This window comes from Colletotrichum costaricense (genome assembly GCF_030867565.1).
Source record: "Colletotrichum costaricense strain IMI 309622 chromosome Unknown Scaffold_10.1, whole genome shotgun sequence".
NCBI lineage: Eukaryota > Fungi > Ascomycota > Sordariomycetes > Glomerellales > Glomerellaceae > Colletotrichum > Colletotrichum costaricense.
In genome coordinates, this window is record NW_026848239.1 from 1,800,986 (window position 1) to 1,822,484 (window position 21,499).

Here is a 21,499-nt window from a genome sequence, read left to right on the forward strand (position 1 = left end):
TATGCTTTGTTTTGGCTTCGTTCAAAATTTGATTTGCTATGCAATACGACATTGGTATTTGACTTTAGGTTCACTATACGCAATTCTCTTTTCAATGGACAGGAGCGTAATGATCTGCCCGCATTGCTTTCGCTATGACTTCATGTTCGGCCTACACAGGGAGTTCAGATGAGAAGCCTCCGAGGTTGATGTATCACGTTCTCACCGGTGTCAGCTTGCGCGGAATGTTGCAAAATATTCTGCCTCTCTCTGACTGAAGAATCCAGGCTTTGTGGTCAGCACTTCTAAACACGAAGGACAGCGTAAAGCCTGCTTATAGATTGATAGAATTTCTCACAGAGATCTGGAACCTTTGGCCTGGAAAGATTGCCCGCAAATGTTGCGCAACCACCGATTCATCAGTGTATCTGCCCTCGAAGATTTCTTTTTCCATATTTTCTTCGACTTTCTCAGCTGCCGTTGTGGATAGATAGCTAGGCAGAAGCTGCCTGGCTCCCTTTTTGAGTTTCGACAAGAAGTTCGTCATCCTGTCTTACCCTTTGAGATTAGTTGAAGTGGGATGCACTGAACACATTTGAACGGCAACAATGTCCCTGTCAGTCAAGGTGGCGTGGGAAGAACCTGACATAAAACAAAACGTGGAGAGTTCCTCGAGAGCCTTGCGAAGCGTCCAGCGGTTCAGGCCGAAATGTGACTTGGGGAGTGCCGTCTCCCAATGTGGTTGCCTACCTGCGTCAGGTACTTCAGTAAGCACATTAGTACCCAAGTAAATGGCCCAACTCCCATCTGCAAACACGGAATGAGACGTGCTCTTTGTTGACTCGGTGGTGACACGAAGCATTCACGCGCATGCCGTGTTACAAAAAGCGAGCGGACAGACCAAATAGCGCCTGTTGAATTTATCGTGGTCTGTTGCACTTGTGTGGGCCGAAGTAGGCTACGACCTCTTGGCAAGAGGGAATTGCAGGTCTTACCACCACCATAGCACGCAACTCATTTGGCGCTGCCAAGGAGGCAAATCATGTAGTAGAGCAAGCTGCCTGCCGAGCCTTGCAGTTTTTGCAATCTTTTATGATCCCGCTGAGTGAAAGTTGCGTCTATGATAGGTCACCCATAGGCTTATACGCACACCTGAAATAGATGAAATAGAGGACGCCGTCACATATCGCTTTCCTATGCTCTCACCGACGCGACGGTGGCGCCGTAGCGGTAGTCATGCAACTCAGATAAGATGTGAATCTAATGTGATTAGCTAGCCTGATGCATAAAACAGGAAACCTGTGTTACACGACTCTGTAGTCCACCTGCAAGACTGCAGCGACCAGGCCCCATCGGCGCTGCATCACCTCAGGCCGCCCGCAATCTTGAAGCAGGCTGCCGTGGCTGCTTGACACATCATACCATCGCGAGACAGTGACGGCCAGCACGCCATGATAAGCTGCCAATGTGCCAATTTCCACATTTCCAAATGCTGCGAGATTTCTCAATTGAAGACAAATCGGAGCCTCCATACATTGAATCCTCCTTAACGATGGAATGGGCCTCCGAAAATGGAAGCTTTAATCTAGCAGACCTTCAAAATGTTTTTCGGTACGGACAGCAGAAAACGACGGTGGCCAGTTTTCTCAGGAATCAACGTGTTCGTTCAATATTACTCTCTGCCTGCCAAATGTTAAAGAAGCTCATTGTGGACCAATACCCAGGTCACCACGTCGAATACAACGCCAGAAGAGTGGCAGTCATGGCTGAAGACGGTGATTTTCCATTTTCGCCCGGTGGCTGGTCTCGAGGGTGGCTACACTACTGAACCTATCTAGCACACCCCGTCAGTCCATAAGGACTCTGGCCTTGTGCTCATGTACGGTGTTCGTCCCCTTTGCTGGTGGACAATTTTATCTGACCTGCTATTCCGACGAAGAATAGCACAGAAGCCCGCCGAAGCCGCGAAGAGGTCTTTTGGAACAGAGCACCTCCAAAATTCCGACTTTTCGGACCTCAATCAAGAAGTCGTCGGCAAAGAAGACCTTCAATTTAGTCGTCTCGAGAACGAAGATGAAGTTTCGTCTGGTCTTAGTGTTCCAGATGACAGCCGCTACGCCGACCCAGAGAAGGTTATGAAAGGCGGGAAAAGAGAGGTGCGACAGCTACCCTTCTGTCAGAGCACATTTGAAGACATATGCAGACGTTTTTTCGTACATTCTTCGATCGCCCGAGTTGTTAGCCGTGCGGATGTCCCTCTCTTTTCCAGGTCTTACATCGCCACGAAGCTTGGGGATGAGACTTCGGTCAGCCACCCCGCAGTAGGTAGGGGTCATGTCTGAACTGGCTGATTCGGACTTAATTATCATTCTAACATTTGAGCTAGTGTACCAAGTCAGGTCATCTAACACATGGGCAGACGACATGGCCCTGACAGCAACGTATTTCCCACATACACAGCTGACCTTCGCCATATTATTCGGGTGTCCAGCGAATATTGAACGACACATACTCGGGAGATTGAGCCGAGTAAAGCAATACTCTTCATATCCTCTTGTCCTCCCAGCTATCTTTGCCGAGTTGGAGAGAGACCGCATGAAGACAGTAGTGAAGGCGACAGTGAAGGCCATCGAAGACGAAATACTCAAGTTAGGTGTTGTGGGCTCGAGTGAGCCCCGCGAGGTCGAAATGAGAGAATCTCGGAAGAACGCATGGTTAAATGCAAACAACCTTCGAAATAGTTTGAGAATTTGGAAAGAGCAACTCCGCAAGATGGCGGAACAGGTTGCTGAGTTGTCAAGTGTTCACCAAGGGAAGATGATCGAGGGTGTTTTCTGGCAGGACAAATGTGAGAACCAACTGGGGAACAATGCGGCTTTGAAGTCGTCAATGGAGAGGACTGGAGCAATGATCCGTGATCAACTACAACTTCTCATTGAAGATCATGAGGATAGGATCCAAGATTGCACAGTGGGTATTGAAGGGATGACCATTGCCACGCAGTGGGTAAGTCGATGTGACCCTTATATCTCGTTCTAGGCTGTTCTCTTCAATTATATCTGCTATTATAGATGCCAGGTAGTCCACTAATCTCCATCGCAGGCGCAAAGCGACACTAATGTGGACATTGCAACCGCTACTAGCCAAGATTCTAAACAGATGCGCTATATTGCCTTGGTCACGATGGTCTTTCTTCCTGGCACGTTCTTCGCTGTAAGTTTATTTTCATAAACGTCCCGCATACTGGGAATCCAAGTTGATAAGTCAGACCTTATTCTCAATGACCTTCTTCAACTGGTCTCCAGATGAAGGAAAGACTTCTAGAGTTTCGAGCTATATCTGGATCTATTTTGTTTTCACTGGAATCTTTACTATTTGCACCCTCCTTCTCTGGTGGTATTTCCTCGCTTCTCGACGAAAGTAACTCCAAGTTTAAAGCCGTGCTGGTTTTTTATCGTATTGATAAAAATCTTTCGAAACCTTTTTTCCCCTTATTCTGGTGATACTCAATCTCAAATCCTAGAGCACTTATTTCGCCACTATGATACTGATCTTAATCCTTCAAGATTTATCCGACTTCCTAATTCTGTTTGACATCTACGTTTAGCACTACGTCGGGGATCGCATGCGGCTTCATTGCCATGGATTTGAAGTTCGCACCTCGGCTTCAGCATGTGGGACTTGGCCAGTACTCAGTTGATGCATGTTTAATATGACGAGTTATTCGGTTATTGAGCAGCAAGAATGTTGCATATGATAAATGGCGGTATAGAGCCCTTTGCGGCTCTTTTGTCTCTTCTCTACTTGAAAATTCAATGGGAATGTCATTGCTCCCATGTGTCCTTGTTTCTGTGAGGTAATTAAACCCTCATGTCTGTCTGTGTAGCTTTCGGTCCCGTATAATCCAAAGCTTCCTCATATCTGGCTGAGACAGTGCAGGTCTTGATCGCACTGATCTATCAAACGCGAAGCCCTCCCAGTGGTGCATATCTATAGCACTACCGGCATTCGGAAACACAACTCACAAGCTATTGACTTGAATATTTAGGTCAATGGCCATTGTTTTCCCTGCTTCTGAGAGCTAGTTGTCGACGTTTCTTGTCGCCTAAATGGCCTCCCTTTGAAATGAGCTCACCATCTTTGTCGCGAATCTCAAAGTTGTCCGACGTTGTCCAAGCCTGCTGAGAAGTCTTTTCTTTTATTACATCCCGGCCAACTTGGTTTTGTATATCTCGGCGGCCATTGAGGAGGTCGTTGCTAAGCTTCGCCTACGACATTGTCAGTGAAGTTCATGTGCGTGCTTAGCCAGTGGAGGTCAAAGAACCTACACCTCTTTCTTTGGATGGCGCGCCCGCGTACTTGCAGATCCAGTCTGCACGCGTGAGCGAGTGAACTATCATCTTGCAATCCTATCGAAGTGTCAAAAACCAGAATTCGAATGCATGGCGCTAGAAGGGATACCTGAAGATTATTGCAGATGGATTGCCACCGTTCTGAAAACGTTCCGAAGTGCTCCCATGTGGATACAGTTCTCGTTCCGGACCACAGAGGTCTCATCGTATATCCTTTTTGCTGTTCCATAGCACAGCGCTGAGAAATTGTTAGCGATGAAAGGACAATTAGTGATGTGTGTCGAATTTTGACTTACCAGCAGTCGCCAACAAAGCAATTCGACCTCAATGGCAGAGATACGATGATGTATCACTGCCTCCAGAAGACTCACAGGCGTGCTATTCTCATCTATGAGGGCCCAATCCGTCTTGCTCATACCCTTGGGCCTGGCTGCAGGATCGGAGCTGACAGTCTGTCCATCGGGGCCCCTGCGCCTCTTTCGTTGGTTCTCCACGGGCTCAGCTGCGAGAGTTTCTTGTTGAGTCTTTTGGATGTTGCCGAGGCGCTCTCGAGCCTTTCTGAGCTCGAAAAAGTCGTCCAAGTCCGTAATACAACCGAAAAGCTTCTGTACATAGCTTTGTTGCTGTTCGGCAGACACAGGCCAAGATACATCGTCTTCTGGGGCTGCACCGGCCTCACGCTTCACATGCCGCTCATACGCATCGTTCAGCTCTGTGAAGTGGTCCATACTCGCTATGATCCCTTTGTACTGGAACACTGGGGCAACGATTAATTCTACCTTCAGTAAGTCATGCTGATGTTCAGTTGTTACCGGGAGCTGAGACGCAGCTTTGCTCCCTTGAGCTGAAACAACTACTGGTGTCGGAACCGCTGAAGTCGATGGTGAGACTAGGTCTTGCTGATGCTGGGTGGAAGGGGCTTGGGATGAGTGTGATTCAGAACCAGTAGCGGTGCTTATTGTGCCAGGCCAGCCATGGAACAAGGCACGATGTTGCAAGGCAGTAACGACTTCGTCGGCCTGGTCAGGAGATGATGCCGCAACACTTGAGATCCACTCGTGGAATCGCGTAACAAAACCCCATATCACATCGCGGTTCGGGCGATTGTACAACAGCGTTCGGTAAAACTCAATGTCGGGAAAGAGGCGTAAATGGTCGTGATACCGGTAAGGAACAACGTCGTCTAAGAGAGCTAGGTCAGCGATTGACACAAGTAGACACGCCCCCAGTGCCGATGGGGCCAACGTACTGAGCATGACGTCAAACATCCATTCCTTACTGGCAGGAGCTACCGCCAAATCGTCAATAATATCGAGGTCGACCTGAAAAGGCGACTGTGCAAGAACGGGTGAGGCATCCGGAGATCCATGTATAAACTCGGCCATGAGATTGCCTTCGTCAGGCCATTGGAATGCGTTCAGCGCATTTCCATTAGCTCGGTTGTCGAAATTCATCATGCAAGGTTCGTTCATGGCAAAGCTTGACAGGCCAAAGTTTGACATGTCAAAGTCCGGGACGTCAAAGTCTGGGAGATCGAAGCCAGGGAGATCGAAGTCTGATGCGCTGAAGTTTGACATTGCGGCTGATAGGATATGTCGAAGAGTATGTGGGTCGAGAGGATGCCAATCTTGTGCGACGTTTTGTCGAGTTGATTTATATTGAGGTCGAGAATGGAGGAAGAAAGACCTACTGCGGTAAGACTTTCTATTTAAGGGTTGGTGGAAGAAGAAGACCGCCCTGGAGCGGCTTGAAGTGAATCGCTGGGAATAGCTTCACCTTCGTCTGGTACTCTACTAGGGCGTGGTGACTGTGGGTCGAGCCTACCTTCGTCTTGGCCCGAGCTCTGTCAGGTGGTCAAATATCGCAAACAACCTCCTTGAAGATATAGGATGAACAGATGTGAAGCTCTACTACTCCCAGATAGGAAATCAGAGAAGGTTGCCCCACCCTCGCTGGCGAGTTTGGAGGGGATAAACAGAAGCTGGAGATAGTTTGAAGCGTTCCAGGCGGTGGAAGTCTGTTGATAACAGCTACTTTAGCTAGACGGCTATAAGATGGACTGTCACCCTCCACAAGCGGCTGGCTCCTTGGAGGAAGAGACGCTTGGCCCTCGTGGAACGCCATCTTGCGCGTTGTGAACTCAAAGTAAAACAAAGTATGAAGGCATTCGGAGAAACTTATAGCTTGGAGCATCAAGCCTTGTTCTAAATGATCTCACTACATAATAGCTGGCTTCTTGTCCTCCAGCCGGATTTGGGAAGCAAGGGAGTTGAGGAGAAGAAATGGAAACTCATATAGGTTCCTTCATTCATGAGGGGCTACTGATATCCCTTAGTAGGCAGGCCAAAAAGTCCATCTGCTTTCTGCTACTAGTTTGTGCTTACTGAAAACGAATTTTCTGCATTCTGGTTTGTAACAAGCTAAGGCACACTCGCTGTTGTTGACAAATAGCTGTCTTGCTATCTTAGAAATTCATCCGCCAAATACATCTCATCACTCTGAGCTTGTCTTGTGTTTGAAAAAAACTCCTAAACATGGCAAGAAGTCTATTGTAGTGGAAAGGAATATCACTCTGCGGAACGAATTGTAAAGCAGACCCCACGGGAGGCAGCCGAGAATGGGGAACTGTAAGCACTCAATATGGCAGGCAATACAGTCAACAGAAAGCATCAAAGAACAATCAAACATCGTGTTCAGCCAGTACATGGTAAGTAAAAGCTCGATACAGTGACCAGAGATGCCCAATTTGAAATTTCAATCACTCTCATCTAAATCAATTTCGCTAAGGCCTGAAGCCTCTTAGTTAAGCTGCAGTATATTCATAAGCACATGATCTCGGGTGAAAAACTCTCCCGATGTGATCCACTGACTGTCACGGATTGGTGGAAGCAATCACGGGTACGTTGCGTTTGTTTCCTGGAGAATCCTCCTTCTTGTTCGGCAGCAGACACCTCGCATGCAGGAGAAAGACACGATCGGTAATAATAGCAATGTGAAGTCACACAAGGGACGGGAGACTAAAGATCTTGGCAGGCGTCCCGACGAGCAATTTACCGAAAGAGGTGGTTTAGTAAGAACTTTCCACAATCATATTTGGTTGTTTGAGCACTTTAGTTGTTTGTTCCAGATTTCTTCACGCATTCTAGAACCAAACCCTTTGCATTGACTCCGTTAAGATATCTTCATTTGATGTCAAAGCCAGCTGCGACATACGAAGGAAATCGTCATTTCAAGCTTCCTGACGCGATTCTTAGCTGGACGCGAGACGGAGAACGTGTAGATTCCAATCCCATCACCAGTAGGAAGACGAACAGGCGACCTGTGTTCATTCCAATACAAGCCTCAGCCATCCGAAGTTCAAGTCAACATGAGAACGCGTTGTCATGCGACAGACTTTCCGGCTCGTAACCTCAGTCTTACTCATACATGTGTTCTCGAAGCAAGAACGGCTCTTCCATGTCCACACAATGGAAGAATGCTGGTGCGACAGGGCCTGTTGGCGCTTCTCCATGCAAGAATAGTCCCTTGCAGTGGTGTCGGTGTTCGGTTGACGCCGACAAGTTGTGTATCAGCGGTCGTTGATGCTCGACGCTGTGTAGCAGATTATGCCATGTGTAGAAGCAGTGTTCTTGGTGGAATCGTAAGTCCGTGTAGAGAATTCTCCTCTCTCCAGCCATAAGCACTTGTTCGGACGCTGGCTTGGTGAGGTTCTTGTCGAATGCCCAAGGGCTCATACTATATGCGTTGTACGTGCTGACGAGGTCGCCGTTATAGCACTGGGATGGGACCCAGCCATATGCCATGACATCAAAAACGCAGCCATTCGCCTTTGCTTCGGGGACTGTAGAGCCGCAGGTGTGTACTGGAACTGTGTGTGGAGAGGGTTCGATGCTCAACAAAGAGTATTCATGGCTGAAAGCGCCGAGTGCGAACAGCAGCAGGGTGATCAAAGCGGACCAGCAAAGAAATCTTGAAAGGTGCCATCGACGTCGGTCCACAGAAGATTCGATTTTGACCCGACTGTGCTCCCTGCTGAGAAGAACGTCAGCCTCGGGGTCACCTTGGAAGTTCGTCATGAGGAATCCCTTAAATCGATGAGTGGTGCGTTGGCAACTGAGATTTTTGGCGTCAAAAGGACTTTTCATTGATGCACCTAAGAGCTGAATTACTCAGAAGCCTTCAAAATCTGAGACATAGATGGTAAAGCGAGGTAACAGGAAGAAAGATCTCAAACGAGTGGGTAAGGTCAAGGTCTCGAGGCCGGCATAGGGAAGTCGAGATCGGAGCATTCTGCCACCTTCCTTTCAGTATCGCCGCCCGTGTTCACAATTCTCCAAGATATCAACTATCAAATATCATGTTTGTCTTGAGACTTAACAGCGTCGGATTGCGCTTTGTTCGAGTGACAGCCCACCTTCTCGGCGCAGGCAAACATACTGTAACTGACTAGGTAGTAAAAGACAGCCGCAGTGTCGGCAGGTGAATGTCCCTAATTGAGCGTACCGAACAGTCTACCCTAGTCATTGCTAATACTAGGAGGTACTTTCCGCATTCAAAGCTATCCTGAACTTAGCAACTGTTGATGGCGTTTCTGGTATGCATGTTGGTTGACGCAGCTGTTGGCGTCCCTCCTCGTTGCCCCCAATGTGAACAGGGCCACCCGCCCAGCCCCCTTAGAGGAAACGCCCGCACACAGATTGGAACTACCGAACCAATGCGTGAACATGTCCTGTTATATCTGGAATCATTTATCTAGCTTATTCCTTTACCAGTTGGTGGGTAAGGCCGTTGGATGAGCTTGTGGTCCCGGCGTCAGGCGGAGAAGGAGAGGCACTGAACGTGTCAATACATACTAGTCCGATCCAACACCATGTGACTGCACATGGATCTTGCAGAACAAAGCCCTTCCAGCCAACATCATGCGGTTTGCTTTGGAAACCACAGACATCACACATATCACATTGGCGCTTATCTCCTTAGACCCCAACTCCCAAAGACCGACGGTGCTGTTGGTGTTTCCCCCCCGAGGAAAGGATGAGACTCGTGCCGCACTATGCTCATCGAAAGACTCCCTGACTTTTCAATGATATTTGAGAACATTGTTCAAACCTATCGGTTCAAAGCTTAAAAGAGGCATGACTCTCCCTCGTCCAGGGATACACTCAGCGAATTCTTCATCTGCGCACCATCAACATCAAGGCCCATATTCTCAATCAGCACCCTCAAAATGTTCTTTGCTAGAGTCTTCCTTCCTATCGCCGCCATCATGGCATCTATTCTCGCTGCTCCAGTCCAGCTCAAGGCAGACCTCGAACCCAGGTTCATCTACGCGAGCCCTTCCATTGCCTCATTCGGCGACGAGGGCCCAGTCGAAGATGCTACGACAGACGCCTCGACTGCTTGTGTTGAATGCTTCTGATTCACAAAAAGCTTGAAAGTATGGCTGCGTTTCGGTTATCCTGTCTTTAACGGTTTCAGCGGCATCTGACTAGCCATTATCTTAGTTCATGAAGCTATAGGAGTTAGTCTGTGACAAGCATTTGACGGGTTACTTGCTCACTTCCAGAACGTATAGCATTAGATGCCGACTAGTCAAGGGCAAGGAGTTTGCCAATGCACAAGGCAGGAACAACGAACGACAATAGCACTGTTTTCGTAGCACAAATTAAGCAATTCAATCTTTGAAGTCTTTCGGGTCCTGCGTTGTCTTTCAAGGGTCTCAAAATGTGATGTGTTTCTTCGGCACAACTGCCGTGTCCAATTGTCCATGTACCTTCACCAAGAGGATAGTATCCCCACACGAGCCTCGGGTACTCGATAAGGTTGCTAGTTAGGGTGTTCTTTGCTCTCTCTTTGCATGTTCAGGCCGAGACTTGGCGTTTCCTCGTTACAAAGAAGATGGGGGCAGCACAGTCCTCGCGGGCTCATGGACCTGGCTGAAAGACGCGGTTCAGGTCTGCTACCTGCAACCTTCCGAATCGATACTATTCCAAGGCCTTGAGGAATATAGGTCGCTTAACCGACATTGGTTCACGTTAAACTATAAAATCACCCAAAGTTACCATGAAGACCTTCGTCAAAGGAATCTCCTGAGCTCAAGGATCTAGGAAGCTTCCGAGCTTCCGAGCATCCAAGAATTTGATAATCTGATGCCTGCTTGGATGCAAACATTCCATAGCTAGAGTATGTGCTGCGGGGATAGTACTTGTGGAACTTCTATTGACTCAGTCCTCTTCAAACCAAAGCTCAATCTTCCCAGTATCCTTATCTAGCGTGCTCTGTGCCTTATTCCAGTGCCCTTTCCCAGCCGTAGCCATATTCACCCGCTCCGCGTCATTGAAATCATATCCAACAACGCCTTCCAGGTAATCCTTATACCCGGCCCAGCTGTGTCGTTTCGCCCACCTTTGCAGAGCACCCAAGTCTCTGCACTTCTGATTGTAGCCATGCGAGTTGAAAGAGACGTACTCGTCTGATCCCGAGAGCGAGATGTCGGCGTGGCACATCAAGTCGTTCCGGATGTGGTCTACGCAGTGCATGGTGTGGATATCATTGCGCGGCCACTTCTCGAGTGGTATGTTCGATGTGAGTCTGTTCCTGATGCGGTACTGCTTACGTTAGTAACAAGCGACCGAGATTTCTAGGTCTCTGAACGTACCAGGCAGTGCAGTGCGTGAAAGACGTTGATTTGGTAGATCTTGGAAGCCGGGTCGTCAGGGTGAGAGACTGTGTCAGGCAGGGCCTTTTCCTTCGCCCATTCGCTACGGACCGCGACTATGCCGTCGGCTGTTGATTGTCAGCTATGAGCATGTCAACTACGTCAAGGACAATAGGATGTTTACTCTTCTGAAGCTCATGCCAGAATGCGTCTGCTTCCGGTGATCTATCAGCAGCATCTACAATGTCGTAGAGCTTCTCAGTGGAGTTGTAGCTCTCGAGAGTAAAGTCTTTAGGTGCAAGAGTTAACTTGTGATGATTGGGCCAGATGCATCCATAAAAAGCTTCTTACAGTCCTGCTGATCGATGCCTTGGATCGTGGCATTAGTATTCCTCTGGAAGGCATGGAATGCAAGGAAGCTCAGCCCCAGGATGGGGACCTGGCATAGGAGAAAGACTAAGAGCAGCTTCAGGTACCAGTAACCCGAAGAGGTTTCTCCCGTGATGGACTTCTCACAGCGGCTGCAGAGTGTATCATGCTCCAAGTCGTTCACCTCTGCGACCAGCAGCTTGGCGCCAGTATCAGATGAGTGTCGATCCATTACAATGGCTCTTTCCGCCACTGGGAGAAAACTAGAAGGTGAGAGTAAAACAATTTTGAAGTTGTCTTGGGCCTGAAGTTTTGCGTACTGTCATGAGTATGTTGGCGAAGCTCTTGCGAAGGAGAGAGACTCGGGAAGAGTGACGACACGAGAAATCTCAGTTGATCTAGACTCAAACGACTTGAACGATGGCCGCGGGCAACGTGAGGTCCTCCTCATTGTGCTAGACGATGAGTCTGCCAGCTTCTTTCATCACTTGTCACTTGCGACCAGCTATCAACGGCAAACCTGCATATCAAAATAGGTGATATAATGCAAGGTAAGAAGAACCATCTCAAGCACCACATGCATCCAACTGCATTCATGCCATTGGCATCTGAAAAGCAAACTGCCTCCGAGCCGGTACTTGAGGATGTGTCACCGAATCCTCCGAGGCCTGCGGACTCTTCCCCGAGTCCCCGTCTCGTCCGGGTCAAATCGTCACAGATGCCCCTCACACCTTCAACCCCGGACACGTCAATAGGCCGCATTGTCGTCGTGATGTTTGCTCAACCCCTCCATGGCCAGCGGCGCAGACATTACGAAACCCACATACTTATCTCCAACAACCCCATCCAAGTCCCGGCACCGGAACGCCGGGGCAAGGGTCCAAGACCAAAACGTGTCATCATCAATTAACAACCAACGGACGAACACTTCCAACAAGCCAATCACAGCTCACAAACATTTGCTGAAGGAATTACACCCCGGATAACACCAAGCCTAAAAAGTGTTCGGAGAGGCCAGAATTATCGTCAGATTTAGAAAGATGTCCGCGTTTACCGCCGCTTTTTGCTGTGGTGGTGACGATGGCGGGATCTGCCAAGGGGCAAAAGTCGTGATAATCGCTTACGAATAGCTTCCAAGGAGTTCCAAGGCGGGGAGCAAACATGATAGCGATGTGGGTTTCAGGAGTTTCCTTCGTCGTCACGATCGACGAGAATGAGCAAACAAGACCGTTATCAAGAATCGGCAGAGTCAACTCGACCGCCGCGCCGGACTTTGCCCCTTCGTTTAAAAAGGGCCCTCACAGATGCATGTATGAAAGTGGATGTTATCGCACCAACGGTTTCCGAGTGCCCGGTTTCTTTAACGAATTTAGATTCTCTTATTGTACAAACTTTCCTCTGCGAAGCCATACACCGACTTCCCTCATTAGAGCGTCTCAATTGAATCCAGAGATCTAGCTGTCCGCAATGCAACCGAAGGGTCTTGACCGTATGGCCGGCTTCGTCCGCCCTGTCGAGAAATCCGCGTATGCTCATCTGCAAGATGAAGAGTTGAAACAGAGTCGGGAACCGAGTCCGCGTCGTCGTTCCTGGTCACCCAGCGTATCTCAGGTGCTTCTTTTCTTGATCTCCGTGGCTCTTCTCTCCGCTACCGGTGTTCATCACTTCCGCCAGAGCAAACACTCCCACAACCAACGAACAAGTACGAAATATTTCAGCAAAGTCATGAGTGCGGTACTAACATGCAAGCTCCAGATGTGGGTCATCTCGAAGAGATCAGAGGTCCGACGATCTTCAAGGAGGCCGATACCTCAGGTCCGTCTCCGGAGCTAGATGCTGCTTGGGACAAGCTCATCGACGAGCGTAAGTGGCCGCTTTCCTTTCTCACTGCGGCAAGACTGACTCAACCTTTTAGGTCATTTCATGCTCATCCCCGACGAGGACTTTCCTAGAAACGAGTTTAGAACTAGAGAGCCCCTCCGGGCTTCGACCTCTGCTCAAAACGGTACTCTGGCAGTGTTTGAGTATGTTCATGCCTTGCACTGCGTGGTAAGTATTCTGAGCTCCATCCCTCTCAAGTGCTCGGTGAACATAACTGACGGGAGCTCAAGCACCTCATGTGGAAGCAAACCTATCCCGAGTACTACAAAGAAGACCACATGAAGATGAAGAATGACCCAAAGTGGCAACACGCACACATTAGTATGTCGAAATTCCCACTTCTGTGATAAGAGACACGTAGCTAACAAAGTCTGATAGATCACTGCGCGGACTTCCTGAAGCAGTACATTCTCTGCAACGCCAACCTCGCGTTCAACACGTACTCCTTCAACGAGACCCGGGGCGGCGCCGACGTGGACATCGTGTCATCGCACACGTGCATCAACTTGGATGCCGCGGACGACTACGCGAACCGGCACTACGTCAACAGGTCTGAGCTGGCCATCGCTACCGGCAAAGAGATCACTGCCGATGTATTTTGAGGTGTCGGTCGGAGAGGTCGATTGAGAAAGCCTTCATGAGAATCATTCCTTACAAAACTGCTCAAGCTTTCCTAGAAGCAAATCGAAGCAGATTTAGGGACAGGGCAAAACAAGCTCTGTTGTACGGATGGGGACAAATCACTTTGTTTACACAGATAGAAGCAAGAATCTCGAGAGAAATGCCAGATGACTTGTCAGGGTATCTATGCCTGCTTTTGCCGTTCCGCGACCCGTTTTCGGAACTTTCCTCAGCAAACCATGTGTGACCTCACCACCGAATTCCCAAAACGCCGGCCGGGCTGGACATACATAACCAGCACATCTTTGTAAACATACACGGAACGCAGGGGGTGACTACCACTGGCGGCGTCCGCCACGGCCTCGGCCGAATCCGCCGCGGTTGCCGCCTCCCATGCCCTGCTGGTCGTAGCCTCCGTACTGTCCTTGGTTTCCGCCAAAGCCCTGGTTGAAGTTCTGTCCCTGCCCGCCTTGACCAGCGTTGCCAGCCTGGCCCTGCATGCCATTGAACATGGCCGACATTTGCGAGGGGTCCATCTGGCTGGGATCCATGCCCTGACCCATCATCTGCTGCATCATGGCCTGCATCTCGGGCGGCATACCGTCCATGCCACCCATTCCGGGCATGCCTCCAGCCTGCGCGTTGGCGCCAGGCGCGGCGCCTCCGCCGGGCATGTTCATTCCGCCCATCATCATCATGCCAAAGTCCTCCATCATCTTCTTCTGGCCGGCGGCAATGGCGTCGCCGCTGAACTCTCCACGAACGGCTTCCTGCTTGGCAGCGTAGAGTGCCCACGTGAACTCGTCGAAGCCGTAATTGAAGTAGTCGCTGATATCGGTACCGGGTTTGCGCCAGGGCTTCTCGTTCTCGGTTAAGTCTGCAGGCAATGTTAGCGACACGACACCGCAGCAGGTGCGAGTGGCCGTTCTTACCCTCGTCAATATTGACCGCGGTGATTGGCTTCCCGACGGGAGGGTAATCGGGATTCGCGTTGACGTCAATGGTAGACTTGGAAGCCGCGGCAGCAGCCTTGTCGGCGCTGGGGACACCGAGAGGGAGGTCGGAGGGTGAGGCTCTCGCGGAATCCTCCTCCTTGACTGGGGCTGCTTTGATAGCCATGTCGTTGGAGGCTGACCTTTGTGGGATGTTTCTGATGTCGCTGTAGCGGGATTGTCTGTTGTTTGTGTGAGCAGAGGCACAAAAAAGCTCCATGTCTTTGTAGGTGGACAGAAGTTGGGACGTACGTCGGGGGTGCAGCCTTTGTGCCATCTTTGCGCTCGGTGATGATGTCGATATCCTGGAGAAAGCGCCAGAACAGTCAGTCCCCAATTCACAAGTACAAAACGACGGTACAAGGTAGGGAGGGTATATACAGAATCATCCTCGTCTTCATCCATGGCGCCGCCCTCGTCCTCCTCTTCACCCTCCTCGAGCTCTTCTGATTTGCTCTCTGGTGCCTCTACTTTTGGCGACGCCTCCTGTGGAGGAGCAGCAGCATTTTCGGCTGTTGTTGTGCTTGTAGTGGGCTGCTCGGTGGACGGCTCATCCGCGTAGAAATCGTCGTCTTCATCGATGTCCATTTTAGCTGTGTTTACGTCTTACGATGTTGTCGGCAATGTCTCAAGAAGGGAGAGGGAGTGGCGGTGGTACGGGTAGAGGTGGGAATGGAGGTGCAGGTGTTGGTGATGCAGCTTTTGCGGGTTGCTTTGCATTCAGTGGTTTGGCGCCTAGAGCTCTAAGCTCTGGCGCGCCGAGGGGACCACCACCGAGAGGGCCACGGCGGCCACCACACAGCAAGGGCCGCCCAGGCCGCCACCAGCAGCAAACGCCACAACACGCGCCACAGCCAGTGCCACACCGAAATGCCCTGGTAAACCACCAGCCACAAACTATGGACCTCGACGAGCCACAGTTGAGCCCGGCAGTCGGTAAAAAGCGACACCGATTAGCCAATGAAAGACCGTCGCATTTTACCACCAAAGCGGGCGAGGCAACGCTCGCTGTTGGAGCTATCGAAGCTGCCCATGGCCCGAGCGCCAAAACAGCAGCCAATTCTTCCCCGTCGAATATCGCGAAGGAGCAACCAGGAGCAACAAATACTTCAACCACAGAAGGCCATCACCAATCGCTACGTTTTTCGCCCAACCCCCCAACTTCGAGGACCGACGCGCCCGCGCCTCGCAAGCACGCACTTGAACAACCTGATATCGGCGTACTCGAAAAAAAATTCAAGATGTTTGGAAGATCGGCTGGTGGCTTGAGCATTAACACTGGTGCCGCCAATGCAGGGTGAGTTGAAAGAGTCTTGCTATGTTGTGCTCATTGTAGACTCGTGGAAGCTAATAACGATGCGGATTCTTCTAGCACCACCAGTAATGCCACAACTTCCGCACCTAGCGGTGGCGGAGGACTCTTTGGAGCCTCGACGACGGCGACGACGACACAGCCTGCTACGGGCGGTCTTTTCGGCGGCACTTCGACGGCAGGAGGAGGACTCTTTGGCAACAAGCCTTCAACACCACAACAACCAGCCACCGGTGGCCTATTTGGAGCGGCACCAGCACAGCAATCCCAGCAGCAGCAAAGTAGCGGCGGTCTCTTTGGAGGCGCCCAAACCCAGCAGCCTGCACAGCAGACTGGAGGAGGATTGTTTGGAGGGGCTGCGACACAGCAACAACAGCCTCAGCAGCAGCAGAGTGGAGGGCTTTTTGGTGCAACCCCCGCGAAGCCGGCGACGGGCGGTCTCTTTGGTGCGAGCACAGCGCAGCCCCAGCAGCAACAGTCAACAGGAGGAGGTCTCTTTGGTGGCGGCAATAATGCACAGCAAACCCAGCAGAACCAAGGCACGGGTGCTGGTCTCTTCGGACAGAGCCAGGCTCAGAACCAGCCGAAGCCCGGCGGTCTGTTGTAAGTGGCATCCCGTAGAAGGCATCTGACCAGTGACTAACAAGACATACAGCGGCCAAACTCAGCCCGCAGGTAGCTCTGCTCCCGGCTTAACTATGGGTCAGTCGACGACGCAGCAAAGCGTTCCTGGCGTGCGAGTAGACATGTCAAATATCAAGGGCACAACGCGATTCAATGACCTCGAACAATCCATCCAATCCGAAATGGAGAACTGCGATCTCATGATCCAGCGCTTCATGGCACACGCATCCGAAATCCGAGGCTTCATGGCCGCCCACGGCGGTGACCTCGCACAACTTACCAACGACGTCAATTGGCTCCAGCGCAAGTACGAGGGCGTCAAGACGACGTTGGACGAGGATATTGTCACTCTGGGACACCTCAAGGACTTGGTCAAGTCGGACGCGGATATTGCCAAGATGGCGTTCGCAGGTGCTGACCAGCTGAAGCTTCCCGCACACTACCACCAGACCTGGCTTACCCGCGGCGGATCGGGCGGCAACACGACCAACGGCAACCAGGACCGCAACCTAGAAGACGTGCTCACTCTCTTTTCCAACGAGGCCGACCGTCTGAAGGAACTCAGCCAGTTCCAGGTTCAGAAGATTAAGGAGATGGAGCAGCACATGCCCGGCGTTGAGCACGGTCTCTACGAGCGTGTGCGATCGCTGCGGGACCAGACCCAGGTGCCGGCCTTTAACATGGTTCTCGACCTGTTGGAGACGATCAAGATGATGGGTGACAAGATTTACGAGGCCGCGGGTAGTATTGTGGACGTACGGGAAAAGCTCACTCAGCTCCAGCGCCAATACCCCACCAAATAAGAGAGCAGAATCAAGATGGAAGTGTCTTGTGGATACATAGTATGCAAGGGAAGGCCACGGTCCAGGGAAGCAAACGGCGTTCAGGTTGGGGAAAAGAATTATATACCGGCAGCATAGGGCGAAATGAAGCATTGAAAACCATTGGGCAGATGTGGCCGCGGTTGAGGGTCGTAAGGTTGTAATGCTTGGACATTGAGATCCCAGAATGTGATGGATATGGTCTGCATCAACTTTGATGGGAAGCAAGCGCGGTGAGAGACGGTTCGATAGCCCAGACGCATAGGCTGATTCAATACCAAGGCTCGACCAAGAGGATGAATCACCGTCGCCGCGATGCCTCTAAGCGATTCGTTCTCATGGTCCGTACATCACAGGAATACACGAGACGAATACGCAACAGTCCAGTACCCTTACATTCAGGTCCAGCGCTTCATTCGTCAACCAAGCCAACTCGACCCCCATGGTCGAGCGGTATAACGCCCTGGTCCGTTAGTAAAGAACTTGGTGATGAAATCCCGAGAAGTCTTCTCAGATGGAGGGTTTCGTAGGGTGCCCAGTTCGATTCACGAACTGGGCACTTGAGCTTTTGTCTTTTTGTCTCTGTTTACATAATTATTGTTAACACCTTTAGGTACTTTAATGTACGATACTTCGAATTGCAAAAGAGTGTCTGTATTTTATAGTCTGAACCTTGATAGAAGGTATTTAATTGATTGGGTATCAGGGAGCTGTAATCCGCTCAGCAAAGCCGTTCATCCGCCCATAACGCCCGGTGATGCCTCTCGTGTCTCGTTCGTTAGTGACAATTGGTCTGAGGTAGTAGCAAAAAGGCCTCTAAGCAAATCCCTCCGCCTTTGCCATGTTCGCCGTCTTCGTCGTCGCCTCAGTCTTGGCCGTAGGCGTACACTCTCAGTAGGTAGCCAAAATCAGTACGAGCCCTCCCGACCACCATGCTCATCATCCCCGCCGCCATCATCCTCGCCAAACTCGCCGTCGTCAAAGTAATTCTCCGCGTCGTAATCACCCGCATCAGAGTCATCATACTCAACATCCTGCTCCTCCTCCCCGCCATCCTCCCACTCCTCCTCCCCACCCTCTCCCTCAGCCTCGCCCATCCTCTCCAGCGCCTCCAACTTCTTCTTCGCCCCATCCGGCCCGATCTCCCCGTCGTCATCCCCCTCCGCATTCACATGAAACATCTCTTCGGCTGTAGGCAACGCCGTAATCCGACTCAATCGCAACCTCTTCGCCTCCCCGCCCCTCCTCTTCTCCCCCGGCGCGACGTCGTCCCCGTCAAGCGTCTCATGCAGCTCCAGCGGGAAAAACTCTTTACAAAAAGGCCGTCCGCCAAAATCCGGGAGTGCGCGCTCGGGACGGGTGAATTTTTGCGAGTAGGTCGGCACGGCGTTAAACGGGTCCGCTGTGGCGCGGGTGCGCACGCCGTACTTTGCGTTGACTTGTTCTTGGCCGTAGAGCTTGCGAGTGTTTGTCGGGTCCATGCCCCAGGTGCGCTTGCGGGTGTAGAGGGGTCCGTCTTGGAATTGGCGGCGGAAGAGGAGGAAGGCATTTACGTTTGCTTGTTCGTGGTCTGTGACGGGTTTCGCTGTGGGGATTGCGTAGGCCTGGTGATTCAGTAATTAGTGATTGTCATATGGGATTGGAGAATCCGTCATGGCGTGTGTACGTACGGGAAAGAGCTCTGAGGGTCGTGTGTCGGGTGCGTGTTCGCCGTTGTCCCATGAAAGCTGGGGGCCCTGGCGACCCCCGCGTCCGCCGCGGCCACCACCTCTACCACCGCGCGACATTGTAACCTGTAGGTATTCTAAGTCTCGTGTTTGCAATTGGGCTGGCGATTGATATTGTGAGGTGGATCGTTGGGTCGGGAATGCGAAAGGCAAAGTATGCGTCAGAGCGAGGGTGCGTGGTGTTTGGTGATAGTTGGAGTCAGCCTCTCTTTTTTTGTCTCCTAGAAAAAAACCCCAAGCTGCAGTTCGGTTTGGGACGGCGGCGCTGCAGTGCATCGGCAGCCTTGGATTTTTTTTTAGTGGGGTCCATTCCGCACCTGAGGTGAGGTGCACTGCAGCGTGGTGGGTGACGCGCTGTGCCCCGCTTGCCGGCGCTTTCAGGCACCGGTGTCACCCCGGCGCCGTCCAGAACTCGGCTCCGTTCCTGAGGTACTTCCCTCAGGTACCTCTTGAGGCTCGATATTCCTGACTGTACTTCGGCGTAGGCATACGATCATCCATAACTTGTGACAAGATTAATATTTACACCCATTGAATAATTGTTTGACCATCAGATTCGCCACTCATGGCTTCCTAACAGGCACCTAAGGTACGAAGCTCTTACACGCACGCAGGTCCACGCAACTCCCAGCAGCCTGTCACTCGTGCTTATCTTATCTTAGCGTCCGGGGACCCTTAGACCGAGCTTCCTTCCCTCTCTTTCCCCCGCCATCTCCAACGCTCACAGTCCGTTCATCATCGACAGCTTCCCGAGCTTCACAACTCTGTCGCAAACATCACCACAGCTCTGTCACAAAATATTGACGACAAACGCAATCACGACCACCTACTGATGACAGAACGCATCGTCCCCAACATGTCCGCCAATTCCATCCCCATATCCGGCCTCGCCGAGCTCGAAAAGCATCTCGACGACCTCGTCGCCTCCCCAGACACGCCCCTCGAACCAAAGCTCCTCGATGATGTAGAGCTTCAACTCAACGGTCAGTCCACATCCTCACCTTTCTTCTCCCTCGCCTCTACCACTCTCTTAAAACCATCATCCAACTCAAAACTAACAACCTCGCTCACAGAAACAAACACACCCCCCCTCCTCCCACGCCTCCTCCCCCCTCTAACAACAATCCTCAAAACAACCCCCCACGACCCAAAACAGATCGTCTCCCTCACAATAAAGCTCCTCGCCCCCGTTCCCTTCACCAAAACCCTCCAACTGGCAGACGAATCCTCTCTCCTCGCAGCCCTCCGCTCCCCCTCCCCGCACGCGAACCTCCTCGCCCTCGCCATCCTCTCCAAAGCATCCGCCTCTCCCTCCGACGCAGCAATCCTCTCCCTCATGCCCCGCGTCGTCGAAGAGCTCCTCCGCCGCTGGTTGTCCGCGCCCCAAGTCGAGGTTGGCGAGCGCGCGGGACGCGTGTTGGGCGATTTGCTCGACGTAGACTGCGAGCTCCCGCCGCCGAGTCATCTCCCCAGTTCCTCTGCGAGTGAAATCGTGAAGAGGAGAGCGCCGGGCCAAGGACGAATGTGGCGCCGCATCTTCCACGATAAAGAACTCTTCGGCCTCGTCCTCTCCCTCGCAAAGGGCGTCGACCCGTTCCCCACACAAGAAGGCGAGCAAGTCACACTCACAGAGCGCCAACTCTCCCTGGCACAAGGCCGCATCCTGCGCATCCTCCCCCGCCTAGCGGCCCTCAATATCGTCGAAGTAGGCGTGTCGCAGTTCCCGGACCTGACGGGGTCTTCAGAGACGGGTCTCCTTCAGCTGGCCGCGCTGCATATGGTGGATAAGAGCGATACGCTGATGCACCTGAACCTCATTGACTTTTTCGAGACGTTGCTGAGCGTCATGCGCGTGGTGGAGCACTCGCATCGGACGATGGGTATTTTGAAGGATCTGGTGAGGCAGGCGACGAAAGATGACAATCTGTTGAAGAACGCTCTTCGTAATCTGCCGGATCGGACTGTGCCGGAGGAATCCGAGGCACTGAGGACATTCATTAGGGACGTTCTAGCTTAAGGCACATGTCGCACACCTCGAGACTTGAGTAAGAAGCAACATAGGCGTTTAGGGATCATGGAAAAAAGGGGCATAATGACAAGCAAGCACGGAATAAAACAGCTTCTGTTAATAATAGTTCGACTTTGGTCGATCACAGGCCCGCC

General features: G+C 51.5%; 11 protein-coding genes across 11 annotated transcripts; 5 read left to right on the forward strand and 6 right to left on the reverse strand.

Annotated features, from left to right (window-relative positions):
* Positions 1 to 91: 91 nt before the first annotated feature.
* On the reverse strand, positions 92 to 526 carry CCOS01_10224 (uncharacterized protein; the record flags this gene model as incomplete). The annotated part of the gene is made up of 3 exons (XM_060458380.1): positions 92 to 151; positions 206 to 253; positions 338 to 526. 3 exons carry the CDS (start codon positions 524 to 526, stop codon positions 92 to 94), a joined length of 297 nt encoding a protein of 98 aa, XP_060311545.1.
* A 1,588-nt stretch (positions 527 to 2,114) lies between these two features.
* On the forward strand, positions 2,115 to 3,134 carry CCOS01_10225 (uncharacterized protein; the record flags this gene model as incomplete). Its single annotated transcript, XM_060458381.1, has 3 exons — positions 2,115 to 2,135; positions 2,440 to 2,985; positions 3,123 to 3,134. 3 exons carry the CDS (start codon positions 2,115 to 2,117, stop codon positions 3,132 to 3,134), a joined length of 579 nt encoding a protein of 192 aa, XP_060311546.1.
* Positions 3,135 to 4,028: 894 nt separating this feature from the next.
* Positions 4,029 to 5,908, reverse strand: CCOS01_10226 (uncharacterized protein; the record flags this gene model as incomplete). Its single annotated transcript, XM_060458382.1, has 5 exons — positions 4,029 to 4,247; positions 4,308 to 4,388; positions 4,441 to 4,569; positions 4,628 to 5,514; positions 5,581 to 5,908. The coding sequence occupies 5 exons, from the start codon at positions 5,906 to 5,908 to the stop codon at positions 4,029 to 4,031; spliced, it is 1,644 nt and encodes a 547-aa protein (XP_060311547.1).
* A 1,839-nt stretch (positions 5,909 to 7,747) lies between these two features.
* On the reverse strand, positions 7,748 to 8,407 carry CCOS01_10227 (uncharacterized protein; the record flags this gene model as incomplete). Its single annotated transcript, XM_060458383.1, has 1 exon — positions 7,748 to 8,407. The coding sequence occupies one exon, from the start codon at positions 8,405 to 8,407 to the stop codon at positions 7,748 to 7,750; it is 660 nt and encodes a 219-aa protein (XP_060311548.1).
* An 843-nt stretch (positions 8,408 to 9,250) lies between these two features.
* CCOS01_10228 (uncharacterized protein) lies at positions 9,251 to 9,750 on the forward strand (the record flags this gene model as incomplete). Its single annotated transcript, XM_060458384.1, has 2 exons — positions 9,251 to 9,255; positions 9,486 to 9,750. 2 exons carry the CDS (start codon positions 9,251 to 9,253, stop codon positions 9,748 to 9,750), a joined length of 270 nt encoding a protein of 89 aa, XP_060311549.1.
* An 805-nt stretch (positions 9,751 to 10,555) lies between these two features.
* On the reverse strand, positions 10,556 to 11,590 carry CCOS01_10229 (uncharacterized protein; the record flags this gene model as incomplete). The annotated part of the gene is made up of 4 exons (XM_060458385.1): positions 10,556 to 10,939; positions 10,990 to 11,117; positions 11,174 to 11,278; positions 11,341 to 11,590. 4 exons carry the CDS (start codon positions 11,588 to 11,590, stop codon positions 10,556 to 10,558), a joined length of 867 nt encoding a protein of 288 aa, XP_060311550.1.
* Positions 11,591 to 12,825: 1,235 nt separating this feature from the next.
* CCOS01_10230 (uncharacterized protein) lies at positions 12,826 to 13,841 on the forward strand (the record flags this gene model as incomplete). The annotated part of the gene is made up of 5 exons (XM_060458386.1): positions 12,826 to 13,060; positions 13,114 to 13,221; positions 13,274 to 13,407; positions 13,470 to 13,560; positions 13,618 to 13,841. The coding sequence occupies 5 exons, from the start codon at positions 12,826 to 12,828 to the stop codon at positions 13,839 to 13,841; spliced, it is 792 nt and encodes a 263-aa protein (XP_060311551.1).
* Positions 13,842 to 14,195: 354 nt separating this feature from the next.
* Positions 14,196 to 15,440, reverse strand: CCOS01_10231 (Fip1 domain-containing protein; the record flags this gene model as incomplete). Its single annotated transcript, XM_060458387.1, has 4 exons — positions 14,196 to 14,737; positions 14,793 to 15,034; positions 15,105 to 15,157; positions 15,234 to 15,440. The coding sequence occupies 4 exons, from the start codon at positions 15,438 to 15,440 to the stop codon at positions 14,196 to 14,198; spliced, it is 1,044 nt and encodes a 347-aa protein (XP_060311552.1).
* A 35-nt stretch (positions 15,441 to 15,475) lies between these two features.
* Positions 15,476 to 17,591, forward strand: CCOS01_10232 (nucleoporin NUP49/NSP49; the record flags this gene model as incomplete). The annotated part of the gene is made up of 3 exons (XM_060458388.1): positions 15,476 to 16,149; positions 16,225 to 16,767; positions 16,820 to 17,591. 3 exons carry the CDS (start codon positions 15,476 to 15,478, stop codon positions 17,589 to 17,591), a joined length of 1,989 nt encoding a protein of 662 aa, XP_060311553.1.
* Positions 17,592 to 18,517: 926 nt separating this feature from the next.
* On the reverse strand, positions 18,518 to 19,396 carry CCOS01_10233 (uncharacterized protein; the record flags this gene model as incomplete). The annotated part of the gene is made up of 2 exons (XM_060458389.1): positions 18,518 to 19,213; positions 19,280 to 19,396. 2 exons carry the CDS (start codon positions 19,394 to 19,396, stop codon positions 18,518 to 18,520), a joined length of 813 nt encoding a protein of 270 aa, XP_060311554.1.
* A 772-nt stretch (positions 19,397 to 20,168) lies between these two features.
* CCOS01_10234 (uncharacterized protein) lies at positions 20,169 to 21,353 on the forward strand (the record flags this gene model as incomplete). The annotated part of the gene is made up of 2 exons (XM_060458390.1): positions 20,169 to 20,319; positions 20,410 to 21,353. 2 exons carry the CDS (start codon positions 20,169 to 20,171, stop codon positions 21,351 to 21,353), a joined length of 1,095 nt encoding a protein of 364 aa, XP_060311555.1.
* Positions 21,354 to 21,499: the final 146 nt, after the last annotated feature.